The sequence below is a fragment of the Charadrius vociferus genome, unplaced genomic scaffold, assembly GCF_000708025.1.
Source record: "Charadrius vociferus isolate BGI_N301 unplaced genomic scaffold, ASM70802v2 scaffold359, whole genome shotgun sequence".
Taxonomy (NCBI): Eukaryota; Metazoa; Chordata; class Aves; order Charadriiformes; family Charadriidae; genus Charadrius; species Charadrius vociferus.
In genome coordinates this window covers 2,245,348-2,268,521 of record NW_009661369.1, presented here as the reverse complement: position 1 = coordinate 2,268,521, position 23,174 = coordinate 2,245,348, and the positions used below count along the sequence as shown (strand labels likewise).

The 23,174-nt window shown below is 43.2% G+C and overlaps 1 protein-coding gene across 3 annotated transcripts in view; it reads right to left on the bottom strand.

Moving 5' to 3' along the window:
• FYN (FYN proto-oncogene, Src family tyrosine kinase) overlaps positions 1-23,174 on the bottom strand; it is a 39,319-nt gene that overhangs the window by 9,677 nt on the left and 6,468 nt on the right. The window contains exons 5-10 of one of the 3 annotated variants that reach the window (XM_009893609.1): positions 19,140-19,289; positions 15,103-15,258; positions 11,208-11,387; positions 9,292-9,368; positions 9,035-9,188; positions 97-228 (exon numbers count right to left, since the gene is read on the bottom strand). In XM_009893609.1, coding sequence (XP_009891911.1) covers positions 97-228; positions 9,035-9,188; positions 9,292-9,368; positions 11,208-11,387; positions 15,103-15,258; positions 19,140-19,289 — 849 coding nt within the window. Of the gene's footprint in view, positions 1-96; positions 229-9,034; positions 9,189-9,291; positions 9,369-11,207; positions 11,388-15,102; positions 15,259-15,728; positions 15,894-19,139; positions 19,290-23,174 lie in introns of all 3 variants that reach the window. The other 2 variants (XM_009893608.1, XM_009893610.1) reach the window with 2 other exon arrangements.

The following is a 23,174-nucleotide window of genomic DNA, read 5'->3' as shown; positions in this document are numbered from 1 at the left end:
CTCCTTTGAGCCCAGTGAAAACAAATACACATTCCAACTGAAGCATATGGCTCGTTCCCACTCCTTTCCCCAGATGAAGCAGGGCTGTTTTCTTACCTGGGTATGGCACTCTCCCTTTTGTTACCAGCTCTGTCAGTAGGATGCCAAAAGACCACACATCTGACTTTATTGTGAACCTTCCATACAATGCTGCTTCTGGCGCCGTCCATTTAATGGGAAACTTTGCACCTAATGAAAGAATAAATGAGACAATCAGAATAGAGACAGAATCAAAGTATTGGTTCACAGGTGACTGTCGTATTCTGCAACACGTGCAGGAGGACAGAGCTGTAGGCAAGTGTTAACAGCTCCATGGACTACGGTCAGAGAGGACAGGTGGGTGGAACATGTATGAGGAACAACTGAGGGAACTGGGGTTGTTTAGCCTGGAGAAGAGGAGGCTGAGGAGAGACCTTATCGCTCTCTACAACTACCTGAAAGGAGGTTGGAGAGAGGTGGGGGCTGACCTCTTCTCCCTGGTGACAAGTGATAGGATGAAAGGAAATGGGTTCAAGTTATGTCAGACGAGGTTTAGATTGGATATTAGGAAAAATTTTTCACTGAAAGGGTTATTAAATATTGGAATAAGCTGCCCAGAGAGGTGGTGGATTCACCATCCCTGGAGGTGTTTAAAAAAGGGTGGATGTGGTACTTGGGGACATGGTTTAGAAGTGGTTTTGTCAGGGTAGGTTAACGGTTGGACTTGATGATCTTAAAGGTCCCTTCCAATCTCAGCGATTCTATGAGTCTATGATTCTATGTAGGGCAGAAGGAAAGACTTAACAGGGAGGGGGTGGGTTTGTCTTACATCCCAAGAGAAGGCTAAGACATTTTAATTCAGGTTTGAAGTTTTATAAAAGAAAAAAAAAACATTTAAAAACCAATAAGCCCAATATAATAGAAATTCTTTCCGCAAAATGTTTTAAATTAACATTTCCCTGTGATATTTGCAAGTCAAACACAGTTAGCACGTATGAATGGAAGTGAGATTTATTAGAAATGTACCTCCCAGTTTCCCTGCTCAAGCTGAGCAAAATGCAAAACAAACAAACATGGTAAAAACGTAAATTGAAAACAAACCTAATATTTCATTAGAAACATACAAGGACTTAAAAATAATACTGCCATTCGAGTTGCTTGGAGTGCAATGATGTCAAGGCACAACTTTGGCCTGTGATTTATAACTTGACAGTGTACTTTAAGCTCCTGGCACTGAAAAGCCTGTAGTGCCTTAAATACGTGCAGTTCTAATGTGCTCATCCATCATCAGAGCTTGCAGGAGCCAGTTGTGGTAAGGATGGTAAGATAACAAGCCTTTAAACGCTGATTTATTTGCTTTTCCAATCATTTACTGTTTTCTTAGGGAAAATATTTTCAGTATGACTTTAAAGAAAAGTCTTGTGGTAATAATTAACTCGTAGTTTGTACAAAAAAATATGCAGACATTTCCCTGGTGCCTTGTATTAACATACAGGCAAAAGAGTTGCATTGCTTATTGCTGATCCCTAGTGACAAACACTCTTGAATTTGGAAACAGACTGACTTTGACTTCTCACCATCCTCTCATAAAAGTTCCCTTAGCTTTCAGGAGGAGCGTGGAAAGTGTAACAACGTGGACAAATCACTCTCAGGGATTTAAGTTATGGCTCTGTTTACAGTTCCCTGCCCGTGCTGTTCTGCCATTACATCCAGTGCTTGATGCCCCTTATCTTCTGCTATACGCCGCAATCTGACTTGACTCAAGAGTACAAAATAAACATGGTAGTTCTCATCTCCTTACTTAGTAAAACATCAGGTGTGCTAAAACTTTTCCTGCTCTATATTATATGTAAGTGATACTAAAAGAGACTATTACTCAGAAATAAATACGTTTTTCTAGGGAAAACTGCAGTTGCTCAAGTAAGTCATGCTAAATTAAAAGATGCAAAACAAAGTTTCAAATCCCCAGTGCCTGAAGACAGGAACTTAAGTCTAGTTAAGCATAACACATCAATGGTTAGATTTGCAAAGGTGCTGGAGGATTTTTGGATGTCTCTTCCCTTTTAAAAAAGCCTGCCTCTTCTGTATTTTTATTAGTTGATATGCAGGCAGGAGCTAAACTTTGGGTGTTTAGCTTTGGTCTGAGTCTCCCTAACCTACACTTCCTCATGGGACCAATCTTAGTTTACAAGACCCAAAATATACTTCATCTTCTCTTAAAATTTGCCTTGGCTGCGATGTCCAAGATCTCCGCAGCAGAAGCCTGCCATCACTTGAGCCTCTGGAAGCTGGCCCTGCTTCAGCAGCACCAGCAGCCATGTGGGGCTGGCCACCAGCAGATCCTGGGGTTATACACCCCTTGCCAGTCCTCAGAAAAACTGCAAACTGCATATACCTGGTGGTCGGGTTCCCTAGGCCTGCAGTGCGTGGCTTTAGATGGGCCTATGCGGGCATGCCATGAATACGAGGGCTAATGTCCCTCTGCTCTCTCATCCGTGCAGCTGAGATAGTACACAAACACGGTGCCAGCCGAACGAATAGCTCCAGGCTGGCCAGTAGCCTGAGGGCCTGGACGTTGGCTGATGGTATGTGAGATAGCCAAGCATGAGGGTTTGCTCATTCGCTTGTTGCACATGTTTTGTTCAACAATTTTTATTTTTTTTTTTAATCAGCTGTGTTTTTCAGAGAAGCTGAGCCAAACCTGGTCTAATTCCCTTATGCTTCATACTCAGATCCAAAGGTAGCAACCACCCACAACTCATCTTTGGAGGAAAGAAATGTCTTCAGGTTCCTTTGTGGCCAGCTCCCCCCGGTATTTTTACCTTCCTTACCTACTGCCAGCGTGGCATTGGGAGCTGACTATGTGGAGTGTCCAGGGACCATGGGAAGATGAGAAGCAAGGTAGGTAGGTGAGAAGGGGGGACAATTCCAACACATCCCTGTTCCTGAGAGCTAGAGCAGTACAAACACCATTGGACTGTGGGGAACACTGCTGGAGAAGACAAATGGTCTGTGCTGTGGATTTTCTGATGACAGGATAGCTACCCATTACATTTCTATGTTGCCCCTGCTGCGTGCGATTCTCTGGCTGAAACAACTAATACAAAAATCACGTTCTGCATTTTGTGCAGTATTTGCTGAACTTTGGTTTGAAGTGATAGATGGGGAGAAGGGAAAGGCAATTTTGGCAGAGAGGTCACTAGCAGAGACCTGCCTCATGGTTTTCTGGCCCTGCACCCTGTGCTGGAGGCTAGGTGGTCCAAGAGAGCCTGCAACTCACTATGGCAGAGATGTCAGTAAGGGGAGAGCAGAGACCAGTGAGGATGTACCAGCCTGGCCGCCTGCACAGCTGCAGGTACAATGCATGTACAGCCATAACATAAAGAGATCACACACAGCTTGCGTGTGTGTGTGTGTCTGTCTGTCTAACAGGGCCCCCCAAGGTGCTGCCTCCCATCTGCTGTTTGGCACTGGAGACACAGGCAGTGCACTTCTGTGAAAACACAAAAATCCCCAAATGTGTTCAGCGTTGCTCTGAAGCCTCCCAATTGCTACATCTATAGGAGGCACTGACACAGGCCGTATGCTGCGCACGGCTCCTGACCAACATGCAGCCTCTGTACTCACTCTCAACCCAACACACCAACTAAAAACCCACCCCCTCCCTCCATCCAGGTCTCGGCAGCTTATTAAACAAGCTGAGTTTGTGCTGCAAACAAATTACAGCATCAGAGCATCAGATAAAATACATATTACTGACAAGCATGTTAATAAATCTGATAAGCCAAATTACCCCAGCTGACAAGGCAGCCTATCTCCTACTTCGAAGGCAGATTTTGCATCAGTGTGTGTGGGGGGGGATTTGTCTCTTTTTTTTTTTCTGGAACCTATTTTGTTACAAACTAGCAGGTCAGTAGCTCCACGCACACAAACCAACCGCGCACTGCGTTCATTAGGTCAGGACAGCCTGTCTTTGCCCTAAAGCGACGTACTAATTTGCAGCTTTTATCTCTGTCCTCTTTTTTGAAACATTTCAGCTTGGGGAAAGCCTTTTTTGGGTTTCTGCACTGTTGCAAGCGCCGAGCCAAAGCTGCTCGTACAATTTACTGTTAGGGCAGCCGGCCCTGCCTCCTACCTCTGAGGATTTTTGTGAGGCTCAACCCTGTTCTTGGGACCTCTGCCCAGTTCTGCCCAGGCATTCACACAGGTTATCTCCCAGGAGGAATTCCTTGGGAAAAATCAATCCATGGCCCTGCTTTAATTCTTCGTCGGCTATAAGCAGGTTGCGTGATGAGAAGGAGCGGAGGGGGCTGGGATAATTGAGTGACCTTGACGTACAACGCTCAGCATGGTTTCTTCTGAGGCGAGCGAAAATCCCTCAGAGCTTTGTTTTTTCAGATCTAAATCTCGATGAAGCAGAAACCTCTGAAATTCATGCCCCAGAGCCACGGCCAGCTTGATAAGGATCCTGTTTCCGGAAATGCTACAAAGCTGCTACCTTTCGTACCTTAAAACCAAACCCAACGCAGCACCCCAAGCTCTAAGACCCCAAACCCATGGGAACTCTTGGGTTAGCAACCAGAGAATGTAGTGCAGCGGCGAATTGCTCCTGGGGCTGGAAAGGGAAAGCCACAAAAGGTAAAAACGAAGTGCTGAAGCAAGCATGTAACAGGAAACGAGTCAGCCCTGGTAGGCGATGATGAGTACCGTGTGGGAGGGACTGCGCAATTACATTTTTTTGTGCTGTGAGAACGAACATGAAATTACAAGCCTGGCAAAACATCAGCAATCAGAAGCAGGCTCCGCAGGCTGACCCCTCCCCGGGAAGCGGGGGACAAGTGGTGGAACTGCGGGTCTAAACACCCCTCTTGCCCTCTGCCTACACGCCCCCCCCTCTTCCCCTTGCCCTTCCTCTTGACCTGGCCACACTCCTTCTCACAGAGCAGATGCCATCTCTGTAGCAGCGTTATGAGAGATCCCCCTTTGGGACCCCTGGGGGCTGGCTGTTGAGAAGCGAGAGTCCTTCCTCCTATCTGCTTCCCGGCTTGCCTGGGGAATGGCAGGCAAAGAGCAGGAACAAAGCCTTGGACGCTACAGCCCGCAGTAGAGTCAGTGGCGAACAAGAGAGATCTGATTAGCTGGTGAGCTGGGAGCCAAGTCTCCACAAAAGGACTGGGGAGAGCCTGGAAGGGGAGAAAAATCCCCACTCATTTCTAGGAAATCAAAATAAGAAGCATCACTTGTTTTTAAGCAGGGCAGGAAGGAGATATTTCTAAGTGTTAAGGAGGCAAAAATGATCTGAGAGTTTACAAACACGTACTAGAGCTCCCAAAATAGCTCTGACTTGTCTGGAAGGCATCAGAAAGATCCTTATTGTTTCATGTGTGCTTGGAGCAGCATTGCTGCAAGTGCTGCCAGTGTATGCAGTAGAAACAAGGCCTGGAAAATAACTCTGCTCTTTTTTTATTAAGGCAATTTTAAATTTGTATCAGCTGCTACTGCTTAGAATAGTAACGACTCTTCCCCAGCAACTCTGTGGAGCACTGAGCACTCTCCACAAAAATGCCACGAGCTTGGCCAAAACTCCACGTAGCTGCGAACCAGATCACTGTAAGGGTAGCAGAACTGCATGGGAAATCCTGTGTTGGAGGTGATGGGAAGTTTCTCTCTGTCCTGTAGGATACTAGAGATTTTAAGGCTTGCCTTACAGGACTGACACAAGCATCATCACAGATGGAAGGAAACAAAACCAAATGCCTGACACTGGTGGGGGGAAAGATGTTGCAACAGCAACGGTCAAAAAAAGCAAGCCCTGATGGTGCAGGCTGCAATACAGTCCACCAGTGTAGCCTTTAAAATGGGCGTCACTTTAACAGACATGTTTTTCCCCTTTGATTACTCACTTCCTCTAAAAGCAAGAGGAGCCAAATGCTCATTACAAGCCAAGAACTTTTTTTTTTGTATTATATAATGGCAGTGTATAGCTGCTAGTCGCACACTTTAAATCATTAGTGGCGTGACCATCTCTTTCCTTCCTGACGATTGCTGAGAAATGGCAGGGCAGACAACAAACCGCTTTTTATTTACCTCTCATAAATCACTGGCAGTCAGGCCTCCTTTGTTCAAATCAAAAAGAAAATAAACCGGTCAGTAAAACGTTACCACCAGGCTGAGTAATACCCATACAGGTTCAGGAATCCTGCACTCCAGCCCGCTGGGGCTCAAAGCATCCCCATCTGTTTCCTTTCAAAATATTTAATCGGAGACAAAAGTGACAGTGGGGGAAGGGAACAGGAGATCAAGCAAGGCTGGAGAAAACCACTTCTGCCCCACACCGACAGCGAGCTCTGTACTAACACACTTAAGCCAAGAGAAGGACGACTGCTGAGGAGAGAGTGGCCAAAGGCTTTAATCTGAAGATTTTGTAAGTCAAAACATTTCCTTTCTCCCATAGGAGCTGCCAGTCTGAAGTGCTCCCCGTCCCCCTCCCCTCTGCTGGCCAGGCTCTCCTGTGTCAAAATTCCCACTGAAGCAGTAGTCAGCTAGATAAACAGAGCAGTCCCCAGATGCATCCCCTTGGAGGCTGAAGTAATAGGTCATGGGAAACAAGCAGAGGCAACCATTTCCTTCTGATACTGTGGTCTCCACCAAGCAAAGCTCAAATCTGAAGTTTAACTACACAAACCAGGACTGAATCCCACTTGAAGAAAAATTCCGGTGGCCCATTATAAACCACATTTCTTCCTCAATAAATTAAAGGTCCTAGGCTCATGCTGGCTGCCCAGCTGGCTTGGAAGCCAGGTTAACTGCAATGAAATGTAAATTGAGAGTGTGCTGCTTGTTCAAAAACGCTCCCCTCCCTAGAATAAGCTACCACTTAAGAAAGGGTCAAAAAAAAATTAGTTAGGGTAGGAAAACCTTTCTACGAGATGCCCATGATCACAGCTCTTTGGGTCTCTCTTATATACAGAACTCTGTAGTTCTGAAGGACTTAATCCTGACACCCTGACGTCAGGGGAAGAAAGTATTGTCCATTGCCCCAAAGTATGGGAAGAATGGGTGACTTCTCCATACTTGCAACATGAGATCAAGCCAGGCAAACGTGATTCAGATCTCCTGATCAGCAGTGATGCAGGTTAAAGGCCAAACTACTTCTCTCTTCCCAGCCACTTTTTCCACAAATTAAGTGATTTCCATTGTGGAAGAAGGCAGAAGATACCCACAACAACACTCCCTCTCTCTGCCAGTCCCGACATTATGTTTTTCTCAGCTCAAGGATTTCCCACCCAAAATCCAATAATTTTTGTTGTCTGAAAAAAATCTAAGCTTCTCCTCAATGTCAGTCACGTAGGTTTTCACGGCTTTCTGACATGTGAAGAGGGCAAAACTATTTTGAGAGATTTAAACCAGGAAGCAAACAGGTCATCAGAGGATTTCCTAGGGATCAGGAGCCTGAAGACATCTGGCCACAAGTAGGTCACATACTTGTCTATTAAACCAAATAATTAGTCATGTCAAACTATATGTTGGGTGGTTTCCAAAGGGAACAAAAGACACGGCAGTAAACCAGACAGAAACGGAGATAATATAGGACACTGTTTCAAAGCCATTTTGCAGACTGGATTTGGCTGCCTTGTTTGAGGAAAATTTGTCTCGTTTTACACAGGGGAAGGGCAAGCAGGCAGCTTTCTGTCTACCAGAGCCTGCAGACACTCTTGTTACTCTGGAGAGAATGACAGGAGGTTATTTTTTTTCTAGCAAGGAGCAATTCCCACCCTCAGGCTGAAATCAATAGTGGTTAACTCTCTGCATTAGTACCTACCACAGGTTCTTCAAGGCCCCCCCCCCGAATAATCAGGCCTCGCCATCTGAATGTGAAGTGGGCAGCTTTTGGGGTGGACGCAGCCTGTGGTCCATGTCCCTGTGACTAGGTACTGCTGACAGCAGTTCAGAGGGCTGTGAATGGTGTGAGAGCAGCTGCTCCCAGGCCAAGACAAGGCATGCTGGAAACTCTCTGGCTTCTTCTGTCGGCACTCGAAAGTCACAGAAAGAGGTTAGCTCTTTCCTAAGAATTAATGGCAAAATCCATGCTGAAACAGGGGCTTCTGGTAAAGAGAAAAAAACTGGGAACTGGAAGGGGCAAATGCAGGTTATGAAGTACTTAACCGCCCCGTGCTTTCTGACAACATACAGCAGGGTTTAACGGGACGCTCTTTGGCTTTGGCACTGAAATGGACGGAGTGGTATTTACTGACACGTATTGAGCAAGCACTACCAATGTACTGCCAACAGAAAGAGAACAAAACTGTAGCTCTGCAAACTTGGACCAACATCTGACAACTAATCATGACTTGTAAAGAATGACTAACTACAAAGAGCCTGTGTCGTGGCTCAGTCCGAACACACACATGCTTTTTAAAAAAAGCTACAATACTCTTTGATACATTTTTATAGTGTATCAGTGGTCGGCTGTGCCCAGCACTCTGTGTGGCACTGGGAAATGGCTTTCCTATTGAAGTAACTTTTAAAGTTCCCAGAGAAAACATAGTACTCAGAGAGAAAGCTCCACTGCGTAGAGACACAGTTCTTTGACCAGTTTGAAATAAAGAAAATAAGGCTAGCCCAGCAACGTTGATAGCAGTTAGTAAATACTAGAAGGCACACTACAAAAGAAGTCGCTTACATAGGCTTTTCTGGATTACCCTATTCAGGCTTTCAAGGCTCATAAGTATAGTATCCTCTTTGTTATGGCACCACAAGGATCTTGTCCTTACTGTCACTTCACCCACCTGTGCTCCCACTCATCATGTTTGTTTCATTGTGCTCAGTTTTTAAAAGGAAGGCAAATCTAAATAAGACGGTCTCTTTAGGACATGCATTCAGCAGTGGAGTTCTGGGCTAGGAGTTAATATGAGTTCAGAATTTACTGAAAGCAACCCCAAAGCATATGGAAGAGAGTTTTTTAAAGCCACGCCACAGGGATGACACTCAGTGCTATGCGTGCTGCTATATCTACCTTGTCTGGCTGTATATTCGTTGTCTTCAATCAGCCTTGCCAATCCGAAGTCAGCAATCTTGCATATTAGGCCATTCCCCACCAGAATGTTTGCAGACCGCAGATCTCTGTGTATATAATTCATTCGTTCGATGTACGCCATTCCTGCAGCCACCTGCGAGAAGCATGAAACACAATTGGTGCATTTTAAAATGAACTCAGACAGACACGGTCCATAAAACATATACACCTAAATCCTCAATACTCTGAAGACAGACCTGGGCTGCCATGTCCACCAAATTCGGTAACTTCAAAGCTCTTCCTTCTCCATCTTTTAAGAAATCTAGCAAACTCCCTGCAAATGCAAAGTTGACACAATAGAGAGATGTTAGGGAAACAATGGCTATTCATCAGGATGGAGGTGCAGCAATGTGTGCAATATTGAAGACAGCAACATTTCAAGTTCAAGTGGACTGTTTCAAAAAACCCCACAATAACTTAGAATTTTCCTGTTTCTCTTTGCTTTAAGGTTGGCCTGCAGAAGAATATGTCACTAGTCAAAAGACAGTTGCAGGGAAAAGCAACAATATTGTTTTTAATTTTCCTACCACTACTGAGAAAGCTGATCTTTCTTAACTTTTCCAGTGCTCTTTGAAACTACATACCTGCTGATCTCTAAAGGCCTCAGCTAGCTAAAAAGCATCAGCTCAGTTCCAAGTCACACAAGCTACGGAAAAAGTCGGATCCCAGCTCAACCTGCTCCAAAAGAAAGGTCAGCCTGGAGCCTGGTAAGCCCAAAGGGCCTAGCACTAACAGAGACTGATTTTCCTTAGACTGGTAGTGCTCCTTCTCTAGGTAACCCATACCTACATGCAGCATGAACCATTAATTTTAGAAGACCACTATGCAAAACTAAAGAAGACAAAGCAGAGCTCAAACAAAAGCAATTTTAGCAAAAGCAATAAGGACATAGCTCTCTTGTGCAAGGGAAAGCTAGGAGGTTCCCTGTAGCTTTTAAAAACAGCCTCGGATGCTGTAGCTCCCTTCCCAATCTTGTGTTCAAACAGAGAGCTGTGACAGTCTCCTTTAAATAAGGTCAGTGAATTGGTTTAATAAATAAGGGGAAAAGACAGATGATTAGGCGTTTCTCCCTTGATAAATCGTCAGCCTCAAGCTCAGATCCAAAGATGTAAAATGTTACAGTAAAAACTAGTAAAGTAAGCCAAAATAAACCACGTACTTCAGAAGGATTTTGAGAAGTCTTTTTTTTTTTTTTAAAGGGGAAAAAGCACACGCTTGTCACTGAGACATATGATTAAAGTGTGAGTTAGTCAGGGCTTGGATGCCTCTGAGCAGGGAGGTGGGCAGGCACCTGCCAGGAAAATAAAAATCAACTCCAAACAGACTGAAAAAATGCACTTAAAATTTCAGAGTGTATCCTCCGATGTACAATGAAATTTCCCTGTGAGAACTTATGTTTCCTATTTGATTCAGTTGCTTTTCCAAAACAAGCAGATTTTTTGCTCTGCTCTCAGCACCCCTGCTGGAGATCTGATGGAGTGAAAAGTTTCCCTTTCCTCATTTTACTATATTGTTACCGGTTAAGTAGCTTAAAGAAAAAGAGAAAGGAGAAGGGGAAAGGGAAGGGGAAAGAGGAGGAAAGAATCATGTGTGCCAATCATGTATTAAAATGATAAATGCGGTAAACTGAAAATTAAGCTGGGAGCTGGGAGCGAGGTGCATGCAGCAGAACTCAGGATTGCTAAAAGAAGAAACAGAAATTATAGGGCAGCAAGTAAACACTGAAAGAAGATACCGTATGAACTCTCTGGCACTGGGAAAAGCTAGGATCTTGGGAAGCAGCATGTAATATCATTCAATCCTAGAAAATGCATATCTCCACTTGACAGGGAAGTTTAGATGCTGATGCAGTTGGAAGCACTTAGGCTGCACCAACTTCTCCCTTCCCCACCTAATGCAAGTTTTCCTTGTAAATCTAAGGCATGTCAGTTTCTGGGCCCAGTTCAGAGTTGAATTCATAATTCTTCTGAAGCCAGAGGTGAATTTAGCTTCCTGTTCCCTCTCTCCTGCTTCGCACGCTGTTCATGCATCACACTGCACCTCCCTACATATCCCCAAGGAGCATTAACAAAGGGAAAAACATTGTTATCAAGGGCAGCAGCTCTGGCTTCACCTTTGCTCATGTACTCTGTGACAATATAGATAGGTTCTTCAGATACCACCGCATAAAGTTGGACCAGTTTGTCATGTTTTAGCTTCTTCATGATTTGGGCTTCCTCTAAGAAGGATTCTGGAGACATAGTGCCAGGCTTCAGGGTCTTGATAGCCACTTTAGTATTTCCGTTCCACGTACCTACAAGCACAGATACTTAGTTAGATTAAACATCTCCTGCTCCTTTTTCTGCCCGATGCCTAATGTAACCAAGGAATAAACTAGCAAGGACACTTAACATAGTTATTTTTTTAAAAATGTGGTTTCCCATGCTGCCTTATCATTATATTCCTCCCACGCCTCCCTCATATTTTAGTCTTTTTCTATTATACAGAAAAATAATACTCCCATTGGCACTGGGGCACAATTGCCGTTGTCCTACTCAGACAATGCTTCCACTGATGTCCACAGAAACCTTCTCTGAGTAAGAAACTTGGGACTGCTGAAACCCATCTTATGTATTCCCTTGCTACAAGTAATTGCTACAGAAAACAACACAGCTCCAGTCACAGATTTGGATAACAAAACTGGTTAAACCCAGAACTTTCCATTTGCAAAACATTTTAACATTTTGGTTTTGCTCTGACTCAGAGGAAAAAAAATATTCTAAGAAAAATTCCCAAGAAATAAATTCTGAATCCATTTAATTTTAGAAATGCAGGTGTGTTTCCAAACTGAAATGCCTCTTTTTCCTTCCCTTCCTCATCCCCAGAAGCCCAGCAGCTGCTGATTGAAACCGAGGTGGTTCCCATCCACTTCACTTTGTTCTTTACTTGTGGTCAGCACTGAAATGGACAAGTTGTATCATTTCTCAGCCATCATCTACCAAGCCTTCCGTAACACCTGAAAGCTTGCACAAGGACCTGGAAAGATCTGGGGAAGGCTGACTCAGGGCATCCCACAGGAGGTGGGGCTTCACTTGGGTATTTGCAAGGGGGAGAAAGAGGACTGGAAAAAAACGACAAACCAAACAAACCACTTATGTATGTTAACAGGTTTTTTGGGGAGATGAGGCACTGGGGAAGGGAAAGGATGGAAAATTAAAATGGGCAGAAATATCACTTTCCTAGTGCCTTCTGGTTGTCCCTTGCCCAGACTTGCCAGAACCCTGCTCCAGAGCCAGGGCTGAAAAGACTTTGAATGGGACCTGTGATCTGTTGATAGGGAGCTGCTGTGTGATCAGGCAGAACAATACCAAATGACTTCAGGAATTAACCACATTGGGTAAAAATTACTCCTCTGCACTTAAACATGAGGATAGCCGAAGGTTCACAAAGTGTGTGAAGACTCAGACTCAGATCTAGTTTCTCTAAATTCAGAAGTCATCAAAAAAGGTAAAGTGTAAAAGAAGCCTGGTTTGTCTTTGTTAAAAGCACATTAACAGTTACCAGGGCTCAGGTGCTGCACAGCAACTGGTTAAGCCGAAATAACTTCATCATGAGCTTTTGCAACCTGCCAGAGCACAAAATCAGCTGGATTTTGTGCAAGTGGTCAGGTCCCAGCTGCCACCTTGCCTGGCCTAGGACAGGGGAGGAGTGGGAGGTGATGTGTGGTTCCGCCATTGCAGGGCAATCCCCACAGCAACACATGACGCTGTCTGAGAGGAGCTTGAGGCATGTATTAGCCAAAAGTGTGCAGTGCAAGTTTGGTTTTCACTACGCCTTGATTTTCTTCTGCCAGCTCGGTGCCCAGTGCTGTCACCTCTACTGGTGTGGAGTAATGTCTCGAGTTACTACCACCCCTACCCCAGCGTGCTTGAGGAGGTACTCTTGAGGTCTTAGTTTCACTCAGTCCTGCAAATCAGAGCCGAAGCAGGACTTTGCTTTAGTGGCACTCCCACGTAAGCTGGGAAGGATGCGGTTTCACCTTCTAATTTCCAGCAGGGTGGCCAAAATATTTTCTGATGGGTAAAAGGAAGCGTGTTTTGTCTGGTGCCACCGAGGCTCTGGACCACAGAGTGCTGTCAGTCACAGCCACTTTGCAGAGGTACCGCAGATTATGTGAACCAGGAATGAAACCCTGGTCTTATGGCACCAGGGTTTCTGTCACTGGCATTAATAAACTAGGATTTTACCTGGCATGTTAACAGGATTAACTGTGTATTATCTGTTTGCATTGCCTTAATAAAAATCCCAGGACTCGTTCTATTACCATGAAGTCATTTCAGCAGTTCTATTTTTAAATGCTTCTATGAATTTCTCCAGTTAAAAAATGAAAATCAAACAAAAAGGTTAACTTATCCTCTCAGCCCAGTTTTCAGTTTAAATTGTTAAATCTCCTTGTTGTGCTTTGATATTTTCCTCTCTAATAGAAAATTAGCAGACGTCCCTCTGAATTCCTCCCATACGTAGTTAATTACTACTTAATGCATTTTTTATTAATTTTTACTGCGATAATCTATTCTGATTTGCTAATGCTTTAGGGCTGTTAACATATTTTTACTATGCAGTACTTTAAGAAACATAAGCATTTCTGACAGATATTTGGTACTGATACTTGGCACTGTATTTCTCATAGATGATTGGGTTTTTTTAAACTGCATTTGCTACTTTAGCTTGTAGCAGTTTAAGATCTATAGCACACAAAGCTGACCACTAAATATTAAAATCAACTTGAAACTCTTGCATGCATTCATGTCGTGGTTTAGGCCGGACTGGCCACTGAGGCGAAATGAGAGATGCTCCACTGACAGAGCTAGCCAGGCAGATGGAGAACAAGAAGGTGAAACTGCAGTTATGTGTGGATGCTAATATAAAGCACAGGCAGTTTTCTTTGCAGCAGGTCAACTGTAATTCTGTGAAATTATATAAATTTCTATATATCTATTCCACAAATTCTATAAATTTCACAGACTTGCTGTCATGCTCCTTGCTGTAGTCTTGCAACGCAAAACAGCTGCAAGAACCCCGGAGAGCCTGCTGGTTATTTTGGTTGTACATACTTTTGTGTCACTGCATCAAAAAGAGCAGCCAAACTGCTCCACCAAATGATTCTGATGTAAAGAAACAACATATAGTGATTCTTTATTTGAATCAGTAATTTTAAAGAGGCTACAGAGAATGCAATTTGGCACAAAAATTGAGCCCACCACTCATTAAATGGCCACTATATTGTGTTTCAACGTTATGGCTATACTAAGATTTATGTATATTTTAAATTGCTATTGTTTTATAGTCATTAAAAGAATGAGTCCCATAGAGAGAGGACCAGTAAGTAAAGCTGGCAAGTGTGCAGAAAACAATGCCAGTGGATTTGGAAAATGCCAGTATTTCTGGACTTCAAAGTGGGGGTTCAGCTGGGCTGGGCAAGTCTTGCCTCTGTTGTCCCTGGTCTCTATATTGAGTTACAGGGTTCTGCTGGAGATACAAATTTCAAAACAGCTTTGAAGAAGTGGATGCGTGGGAAAGCTAGCTTGACAATATCAGCTTGCTGATTCTTGCCATTATTTTTAAACTGGGAGAGCGGATGAAAGCATTTTCAGGATCGGACCCCATCCATGCTAAAACACACAAGGAAAAAAAAAAGTCTACTTACCAGATTAATTTCTGGTTAGCCATTCTGCCTTACAAGTTTCCTTACATCATTCCTATTTCAATACCTGGCAATTGTGTAGTCACCCAAATAAACCCAATGCAATTAATGAGGTTCAATGCCCTAACCTCTCATACCAGCGCGTGCAAATGAAAGGAACTTTCCCCCTGGATCACTGTATCTAGATCTGACTGTTTTAGGTGATATAGACTAACATATCATATTATTCTGATCTTTAAGCTTTAAGATCTCTACTTGAAATGTTTATTTCTGCCAAGAGGGCCTTAAAAGATCCGTCCAAAGCAAAATATATTCTCTGCCTTACCACGCCACACTTCAGCGAAACACCCCTGACCAAGCTTCTGTTCCAGAAATAATGAATCACGTGCAACTTCCCATGCATCTTTAGCCAATCCAACAGTTTGTGGGGTATTATTCGTAGCAATCACAGTTAAGTTAAAACACAAACCATCAGCTTTCTCTATAGGAGAGGAAATTAATAAAAAAAACACACTTATAATCCAAAATTATGCATGCATTGAGAAAGATGGAAGGTGACCTGTCTTTCAGTGCTGCATTAAAGTTCATTTGCAAACACTGATTTTTGGATACTGAAGGTAAGGAGGTTTTTGTTAGCTTGCAGAAAAAGGCTCCTTGGTATAATTAATAGACTACTATGTGAGCCTTGATTTATTATTAAGACAGTGGTAATTCATCAAAATTGAAACCTTCCAAGGAAACATGGAATTTCAGTTTCTTTTGCCATCAATTACAGTGAAAGTTGAAGATTAAAGAATTTCAAAGTCAAAGACATGTTTCCAAAGGTATTTTTCTGAACAGTTTGAGTTTTGCTCATTTTTTTTTCTTGTGGATCAGTGTCCTGCATTTTCACCTTCCATCTTGTAATCCCCACACAGAGAGCTATTTTAGAATAATTATTTTGCTCCATACCCATCCATACTTCCCCAAACTGCCCATTTCCCAGTCTCTTGATCAACTGTAGGGATTCTCGTGGAATTTCCCAGACATCTTTGGTTTTGACAGACAGATCAGTAAGCCTTGGCATTCCTTTATGACAGGGGACTACTAAGCGGCAGCAAAGACCTGCAGCTCTCTCTGATGGAGCCAGAAGTGAAGCCAACAGCAAAGGAGAGGAAAGAAAAAAAAGTGTGACATGAAACAAAAACAGTAAGCATAAAAACAATGCTACTCACAACAGCTGTTAGTTGCATACCACAAAGCATCCTGGAAGATTAGAAATTGAACATTGAAACATATTCATTTGAGACAGAACAGGAAATATTTTAGTCTCTGCTTCCACAGCCTGAAATGGAAGGTGACAGCCAATGGTTTCTCTTGTGGACTTAGGATTTGCCTTCTCCCACAACGCTGCATTAAGGTAACTCCACAAGTAACTGGTGCAATACAGTGCAGTATAACTTCAAAAAAATAATCTCTAAGTCACAAACTGCATTGTTTCTGAACTGAGTGAAAAAAAACACAGAGAAGATTCACGCTGAAAATCACAGCAATGAAAATTCGGTGGACTTTTTTGCAAATTTTTTTCTAGGTATCCTGGAAAAAGGTATTTTCTATACTCTACTCTGTGAAACAGGTGTTTTCCTACGTGTGCTGTAAAAGGCTTTTTCTGCCATTCTTCATAGAGCAAATCTTTATTAATAGATGCAGCCAGTCCTACACTGATTGGGGCAGATTCATTATACTTGTGTCCTGCAAAGCTTCACAGAAGACTGAACTGTGACAAAAGTCACAAGATAATTTACATTAATATATATCATATATATAAAAACAACGATATATAAAAAAATATATACACACACATATTGTTGTGTAGTATGCTATGCTGCACAAAGCAGAGTAGATTATAAAGGTTGCATGGCCACTTGTATTTTAAAACAGCTGCAGCAGAGCAGAACGAGGTGGGGAACTGTAATTGTAATTCAGACTCAAGCATAATCTTTATTCTCCTGTGCAAGATTTCTTTCTGGACAAGCGAACAGTTTGTGTCAGCATCACAAGGTGGGCAAGCACCGAAAGTCCTTGCAACACCAAGCTCCACCTCCTCAGAACAAATGTTGTGGGATGGTGGGGAAGCCCCTAGAGGCACCCTGACACGGACATTGTTGTGTCTCCTGTAGCAACACAACAAAGACCACAAAACAGGGAAGATGAGCCGACCAGTTGGCATGTCTTATTCCAAGATAATTCCAATGGGAACATTAGGAGAGGGACTACTCAAAATATGGATAGTATCTGGAAAGCTTCCTTATGAGTTTGGACAGCTGCAGAAAGAAAATGGAGGTTTTTAAGATCTCCTTGTTTTCTTCAGTTGTAAAAAAAAAAAAAAAAAAGCTTAGCATGTGGTGCCCCAGTTGAGCCTAGACTGCACACACAAGAGCTTATGCTTGACAGGCCGGCTGCTAGGGATTGGGTGAATGATGCTTTGGCTTCAGACGTGCCATTACTGGACTTTCGTCTGACATCCGGACACCCTGGGGATCTCAATATTTTTCATTTGTAAATCTCATCTGTGAAAGTCCAGGCACTGCAGTTAATCTTATTACCTAGGTAAGAAGGGGTTGGGGAAAGAGGGAAGTCGGGGCTGTAAGGGTACTCGGCAGCGCAATGGGAGCACAGTGCAGGGATACCCATGCTGTGTCTGCACAAAGGCACACTTTGTGCTTCCAACTCCTGACCCAGGACTGCTTACGTGAGACCAAACTGCACACTGTCTACCTGGGTAACCTGGTTTCCGTCTGCCCGCACAAGAGCGGTCCTCCAGCCTGGATAGCTATGGGATGAAGGCTGAAGGGTGGGCTGCAGAGCGTACCAGTCCTGCTGTGAAGGCAGTGGTCCTTCAGGAAACGTGCTGATCTTTAAGGAGTCCTTTGGGCATCTTTGAGCTCTTCTTAGAAGTAAATCTAGGCACTCACACGGCATGGTGCTAATCTACCTCCTACAATCCAGCCTGCAGAGGAGGTGGTTAGAGGCAGCCTTTATGTTTCGAGACAGCTGGGGCTGGCATGGAACAAGGGCTCCTGTGCTCATCTGGGTCTGGGAGACCACAGGTGAAACTTCTGGAGCCTGTACCCTGCCCTCCTGAGCTACCCTACCTGTGTCCTACCGATTATGCCTCTGTGTTGCACAGAAATGGCTGTTTCCAGATCTATTTGTTTCTGCATCTGTGCATGGAAAATACACCACCCAAATAATTTGACCATAGAAAACTAAAAGTTGGCATATACCAGCTGGTATAGCGGGGTTGAAAATGATCTTTCTTAGATGTGAGTTTTTATACATTATTTTGCTTAGTTTAATGTGGAGTCACCAGAAAAAACTAGAAATTCTCCCAGGCAGCATAGACCCACCAGAAACTGGGCGGAGAAGAGAGCCAGATGTCTAGTATGAATAGCATAAGAATACAGCAGACAGAATACAAAGAATACAGAAAAAACACCCCACAGAGAAGTTGATTTCCCAAGTAAAAATTATGAAAAGGTTTTGAGCAGCGAGCATTTGGGGTCATCTGTTAATATTACAAAAAGCTAAAGTACAGAAAAAAAAAAAATTCAAAATACAAATTTCTGCTTGGAAAATGACAATGTTGAGAAGCGTAGCAGTCTTCTACATAAGAACCAGCTGTCCTACGGAGAGGTTGGGGGGGCTTTAAAGTTGTATCTGTTGTACACCAATCGCCAGTGACAGCACGATGCGCTTTGAAGCTGAATAGTGCATGCCACATTTTAATTGCAGGAATTTAAAAAGAAAAAAAGAGCTTGGAGGGTAGACACAAGCAGTATGCATAAAGAAAAACCCACCTTGCCATATTTATTTTTAAAATTAGACTGATTATAATTTAAATATTAATACTTTGCTCATTGAACACAAATCTCATGGGAAAATTTGAGTCAGGTAATATACGCAAACCTTTTGGTCCTTGCTTTAGGTGACTGAGTTCCACGGTGCAATTGCCTATTTGCTTTATTAGCAGTACTGTGCTGCAAAACGGTACATATTTAGCACTCGCTTATGCACAGGGAATTCACGCTTTGAGATGTGCAAGTCAAATCTGGTAATTCTGTTTGCTCAGAGGAGGGAGAGCAGGCAAAAGCTTTACCTCAGTAGAATGCTAGCTTTTAAAAGCTCTGCTGCTGTACACTGTGAACAGCACTCAGAGCCATTTATAACTGTAATGGGAAAGGGATAATGGAAGATGCATTACAACAAGCGAGAGACATAGCTCAAATGACTCTTTAGGGCGTCTTACACATACATCAGCTCAGCAGCAAACACTTTTGTTTTAAAATACTTCAGAGTGTCATGTATTATCTGAAAAATTACCTGAATAATGCTGAACCAGCTGCTGAAGAGTTTCAAATTGTGCCCGAGTTGTGATATAATATCCACCATTGTCAAGTTTACGAATCTTATAATGTTTGACATGATCTCCTTTCATATCATCCCAGTCTCGAATAGACAGGGAATAGGCACCTGTTTCAAGCAAAGGAGAAACAAAAAAAATATGTAAGCAGCTTTTAGACCCAAAGATTTTGGTTTGCTGCTCAGTTGTTACGAAGTGATAGAGAAATTGCTTCCAAAATATGTTTATTGCACCTTCAAAAAGAACAAGTGAATCTAACACAATGAAGTAAGTATCACAGAAACCTTATGATGTTCACACCATGTCCCTTTCACACTCTTCTGTGAAGAAATCTGGACTTTTATGTAAATGAAAACTCGCATTTTAACATTTACTGCTTCAGCTTGTTAAATTGACTTTTCCTATTTTAGGTATCAGGTTAAACTGCAAATACTATACTTCAGATAAATGCCAGAGGGTGGTAAATATCAAGATTTTCATAGGAAGCACTGGAAATAATGACTTTATATATCTGTAGTGTTACCACCTAGATAGATCCCAAACTTCTTTATAAACATTGATCAACCAAATTAGCATACTTTGCACATCACAGTCGTTGGAAGGTGGTACTACACCAAGACTGTGCACCAGCAGGTCTGCAAGAACTGCATGTTTCACTTGCCAAATCCATTCTGGAGCTACAGAGCTTACTGGTGGGATTCAGATGCTCAAACACAGGGGTTAAGTGACAAGTGAGATGCCCCAGGACATCCTGCTTGGCTGTTATCCCACAAGCTGTCACCTTTGCCTGATCCATGTGGATGCCCTGCAGGCGTTTCAAATGGCTCTGGATGCTCATGGCCAGGTAAAGGAACCCAGTTGAGGGGCTAGATTTAGTTTGAGGTGTAGTGGTGACTGTCTGCAGGTGGGCTATGGGCTTGATTTAGATGTCCACACATAAGCTTTCTGGTGCTATTACGGCAGCTGAATCCCAGCCTAGTTTCCATGAGAGTTGTGGCACTGTAGATATCGGTGGCAAAACACAGGTTTGAGCACTAGGTGTCTGTGGTCACAGACAGCTGAACTGAACCCCAGCTTTTGTGGGCAGCTGAACTGAATCCCAGCTTCCCACTGACTGCGAAGGGAGCTTGGCCACCTCCATGGGGACCTGCACATTCAGGTGTCTTAATTTGAAGCATAGCCCTATTCTACATTCAGTGACACCCACATGTTGGTTCTCTACAGGGTCAAAAGCAAAGCCACATTTTACAGCATAATGCAGTGTCTGAGCAAAAGCACGGCCATTTCAAAGGCAGTGGAGAAGACAAGTCTTCACTCATGGCTCAGATGAATATTGTGTTTACTCAAAGGTAATTCAGACATTAAAAGGAAAAAAAACCTGGAGGTAATTGGCAGCTGCAGAGCTCTCAGGAAGGTCCTCCTCCTGGAGCCTCGGCTGCTTTCACTGGTAACTGTGTCAGCTAAGGGCAGGAAAGGAAAACCACCAGCAGACAATTCTGGACAACATGAAAGGTGGAGTGATTTCCTACAGGTCTAATAGCAAACAGCACCGACTGCTGCTTATCCCAAGTCAGGGTACTTTTCAACACACCTGGCAGATTCACATTCTCCAGAACCTCCTCCAGCTAAGTGAAATGGTTTAAAGAACCCCCCACAGTGGGGTGGTTGAGATGCCTGGTGTAGGATAGCTTTCCTGGATGTCTCCCCGGGAAGAAGTTTCCCCGACCACGTTAACGTGTGACAGGTCACACTGGCGGGTAGCTCATGGCCGAGGGAGCTGCAGTGAACCAAACATCTCCACCCTGACTCCAAGGACTTCTCAAATTCCCTGTTCTTTGTCCTCTAAATAGGAGGAAAAGAGCCAGCACTTACACAGATGATTCTGGTTTACGCGAATGGGAGACACCCTGAGAGGAGTGACAGGGTTTTTATTTCTGAGTGTAGAAAAATACTGTTTGTTTAGGGTATTTTTCTGAGGAGGTTCTCCCACTGAGTAAGTACATCTCAGCTAGGAGTTCAAAGCTTTCTGGGGATTTGGAAGCACATCTTGTGCATGCTTTGTACCACCACTCTGGGTTGTACGCTCTTAGCCAGCCTACTTTCCAAATTTTCCAGGCAGTGTTCTCCACCTCCGCATTTGTGAGTTCTGATCCACTGGCAGCAGCTGTATTTTCTTTAGTCACGCTCCCTGCCTATCTGGTCACTATTTTAGATTCTTTAGGAAAATGTAAACAATCTGTGGCTCTGGGTCTGCAATCAGAGCTGTGTGGGTGGCCCTCTGTGGACCCCCGCTGACCTCAGATGAAGTTGCAGGACTGGAGCTTTAGTTCAAATCTGGACAAAAACAAGATCCAAGATGGATTTCATTATTCATTTATTTAGGCTGTTGGTTATTTATACTATTCATTACTATCTGATGATAAATTCAAATGTAAGAGATATACATAATAAAAATTTGGATAGAAATATGGCATTACAATATATCATACTAATGAATTTAAAAAAACACCACCAAACCTAAAACCAGACAGCCTTGGAGGGTGGAGATTGAAACCAGGTGAAGGATTATACAGACAAGAGCTGATGAAGTACCCGGGTAGCCAGGCATTGAAAAAATGAAAAGCGGGCTCCATATGATTTATTTTGGAAGTAAGAAGAGAAGACAACCATGATCAGGGGAGGTTAAATTCGTGCTGAAGTCATTCATGATGCTACTTTTAACATGATCCCGATTAATTTTATTTTTCTTATTATTTAAAGCAGAAGGGACGATTCTAGGTCACAAAACAATTCCTGCCTCAAGCCCAAGATGAGTAGCTGGAGTAAGGCATTTTGAGAAGACTTATAGGAGAATGCACCATTCGAGCCCTCCCAGATGACTTTTTCCTCTCTCATGAACAACAAGCTCCCTCTGTTTTCTTCTAACAGCATACTGAAACACCACAAGGATGAGAAGGGAAACAGGCATTTTTGACAAAAACCATGCATGTTTGGTTTTTTCCAATGGCTTTGATGCAAACTTCGCCTGAAGATGTAGAAAGCCTTAAGTTCAAATGAAGAGAAATTAAGCTTGCTGCTATAAGTCCATCCATGATGGATTACTCCATTTCCCCAATGCTTTTGTGCCTCACAAGAAGCTCCAGAAAAAAGCCCTGACTTAGCTAAGTAAACAACCCTGCAAAACACATCCCCTATCACTGTATAAAAACTGGTCAAAACAAACTAAACTGGTAATGTGCTTTAGAGAAACAGTGTTGTGTTTGTTTTTAGGATCCATGGATGCCTATATGAGTGAGTTTTTAAACTTGGAATGGAATGAAGTCCTGCTCCTCACACACATCACAACTGTTGGTGAAAACGAACAGGTGGAGGCTATTTGCAGAAAAAGAGCAAGTTAGAGCCTGTCTTGCTCCCGGTGAGAACGCCTCACTGCTACATAAGGTATGGTGAAGCTGTGGGGCGACAAGATGGGATATTAGCTGTCTGAAACAGCAGCATGTCTATTCAGATTTTGCATCAGAGTGGTCGTCAGAGTTATGGGCAGTGAAGGAAGAATGCAGTGACTGCAGGAGTCAAAAATGTAAAACTTACAATTTTAAATGACAGAATGCAGCACCTGAAGATAAGTCAGGTAGAGAGGAGTGGGAAGCTTCTCTTCTCTAAGCCCTTTTACCAGCCATGCCTCTAACCAATTTGCATGCTAACTCTAGCTGACACAGTGTGCTCTGATCAAAGCACTGACAAGTCAGTGCTTTAATTACATAAACCATCATTAGACTCCAGAATTTACATGGAATTAATTCTAGTGACTTGTGCTTCCCACAGCTATTGTTTTGGATTGCTGGTTAATTGAAAAATGGTCAGGTTTGTTTTCACTTAGTTGCGGGTTTTCTCCTCAATAGTTGTATGAGTTAGAAAGGTCTTTTCATACATGTGAAGCTTTGAAGGAGATTTTGACAGGTCTCATGAACAAAATGTAAAAGCAAAGATAGCAC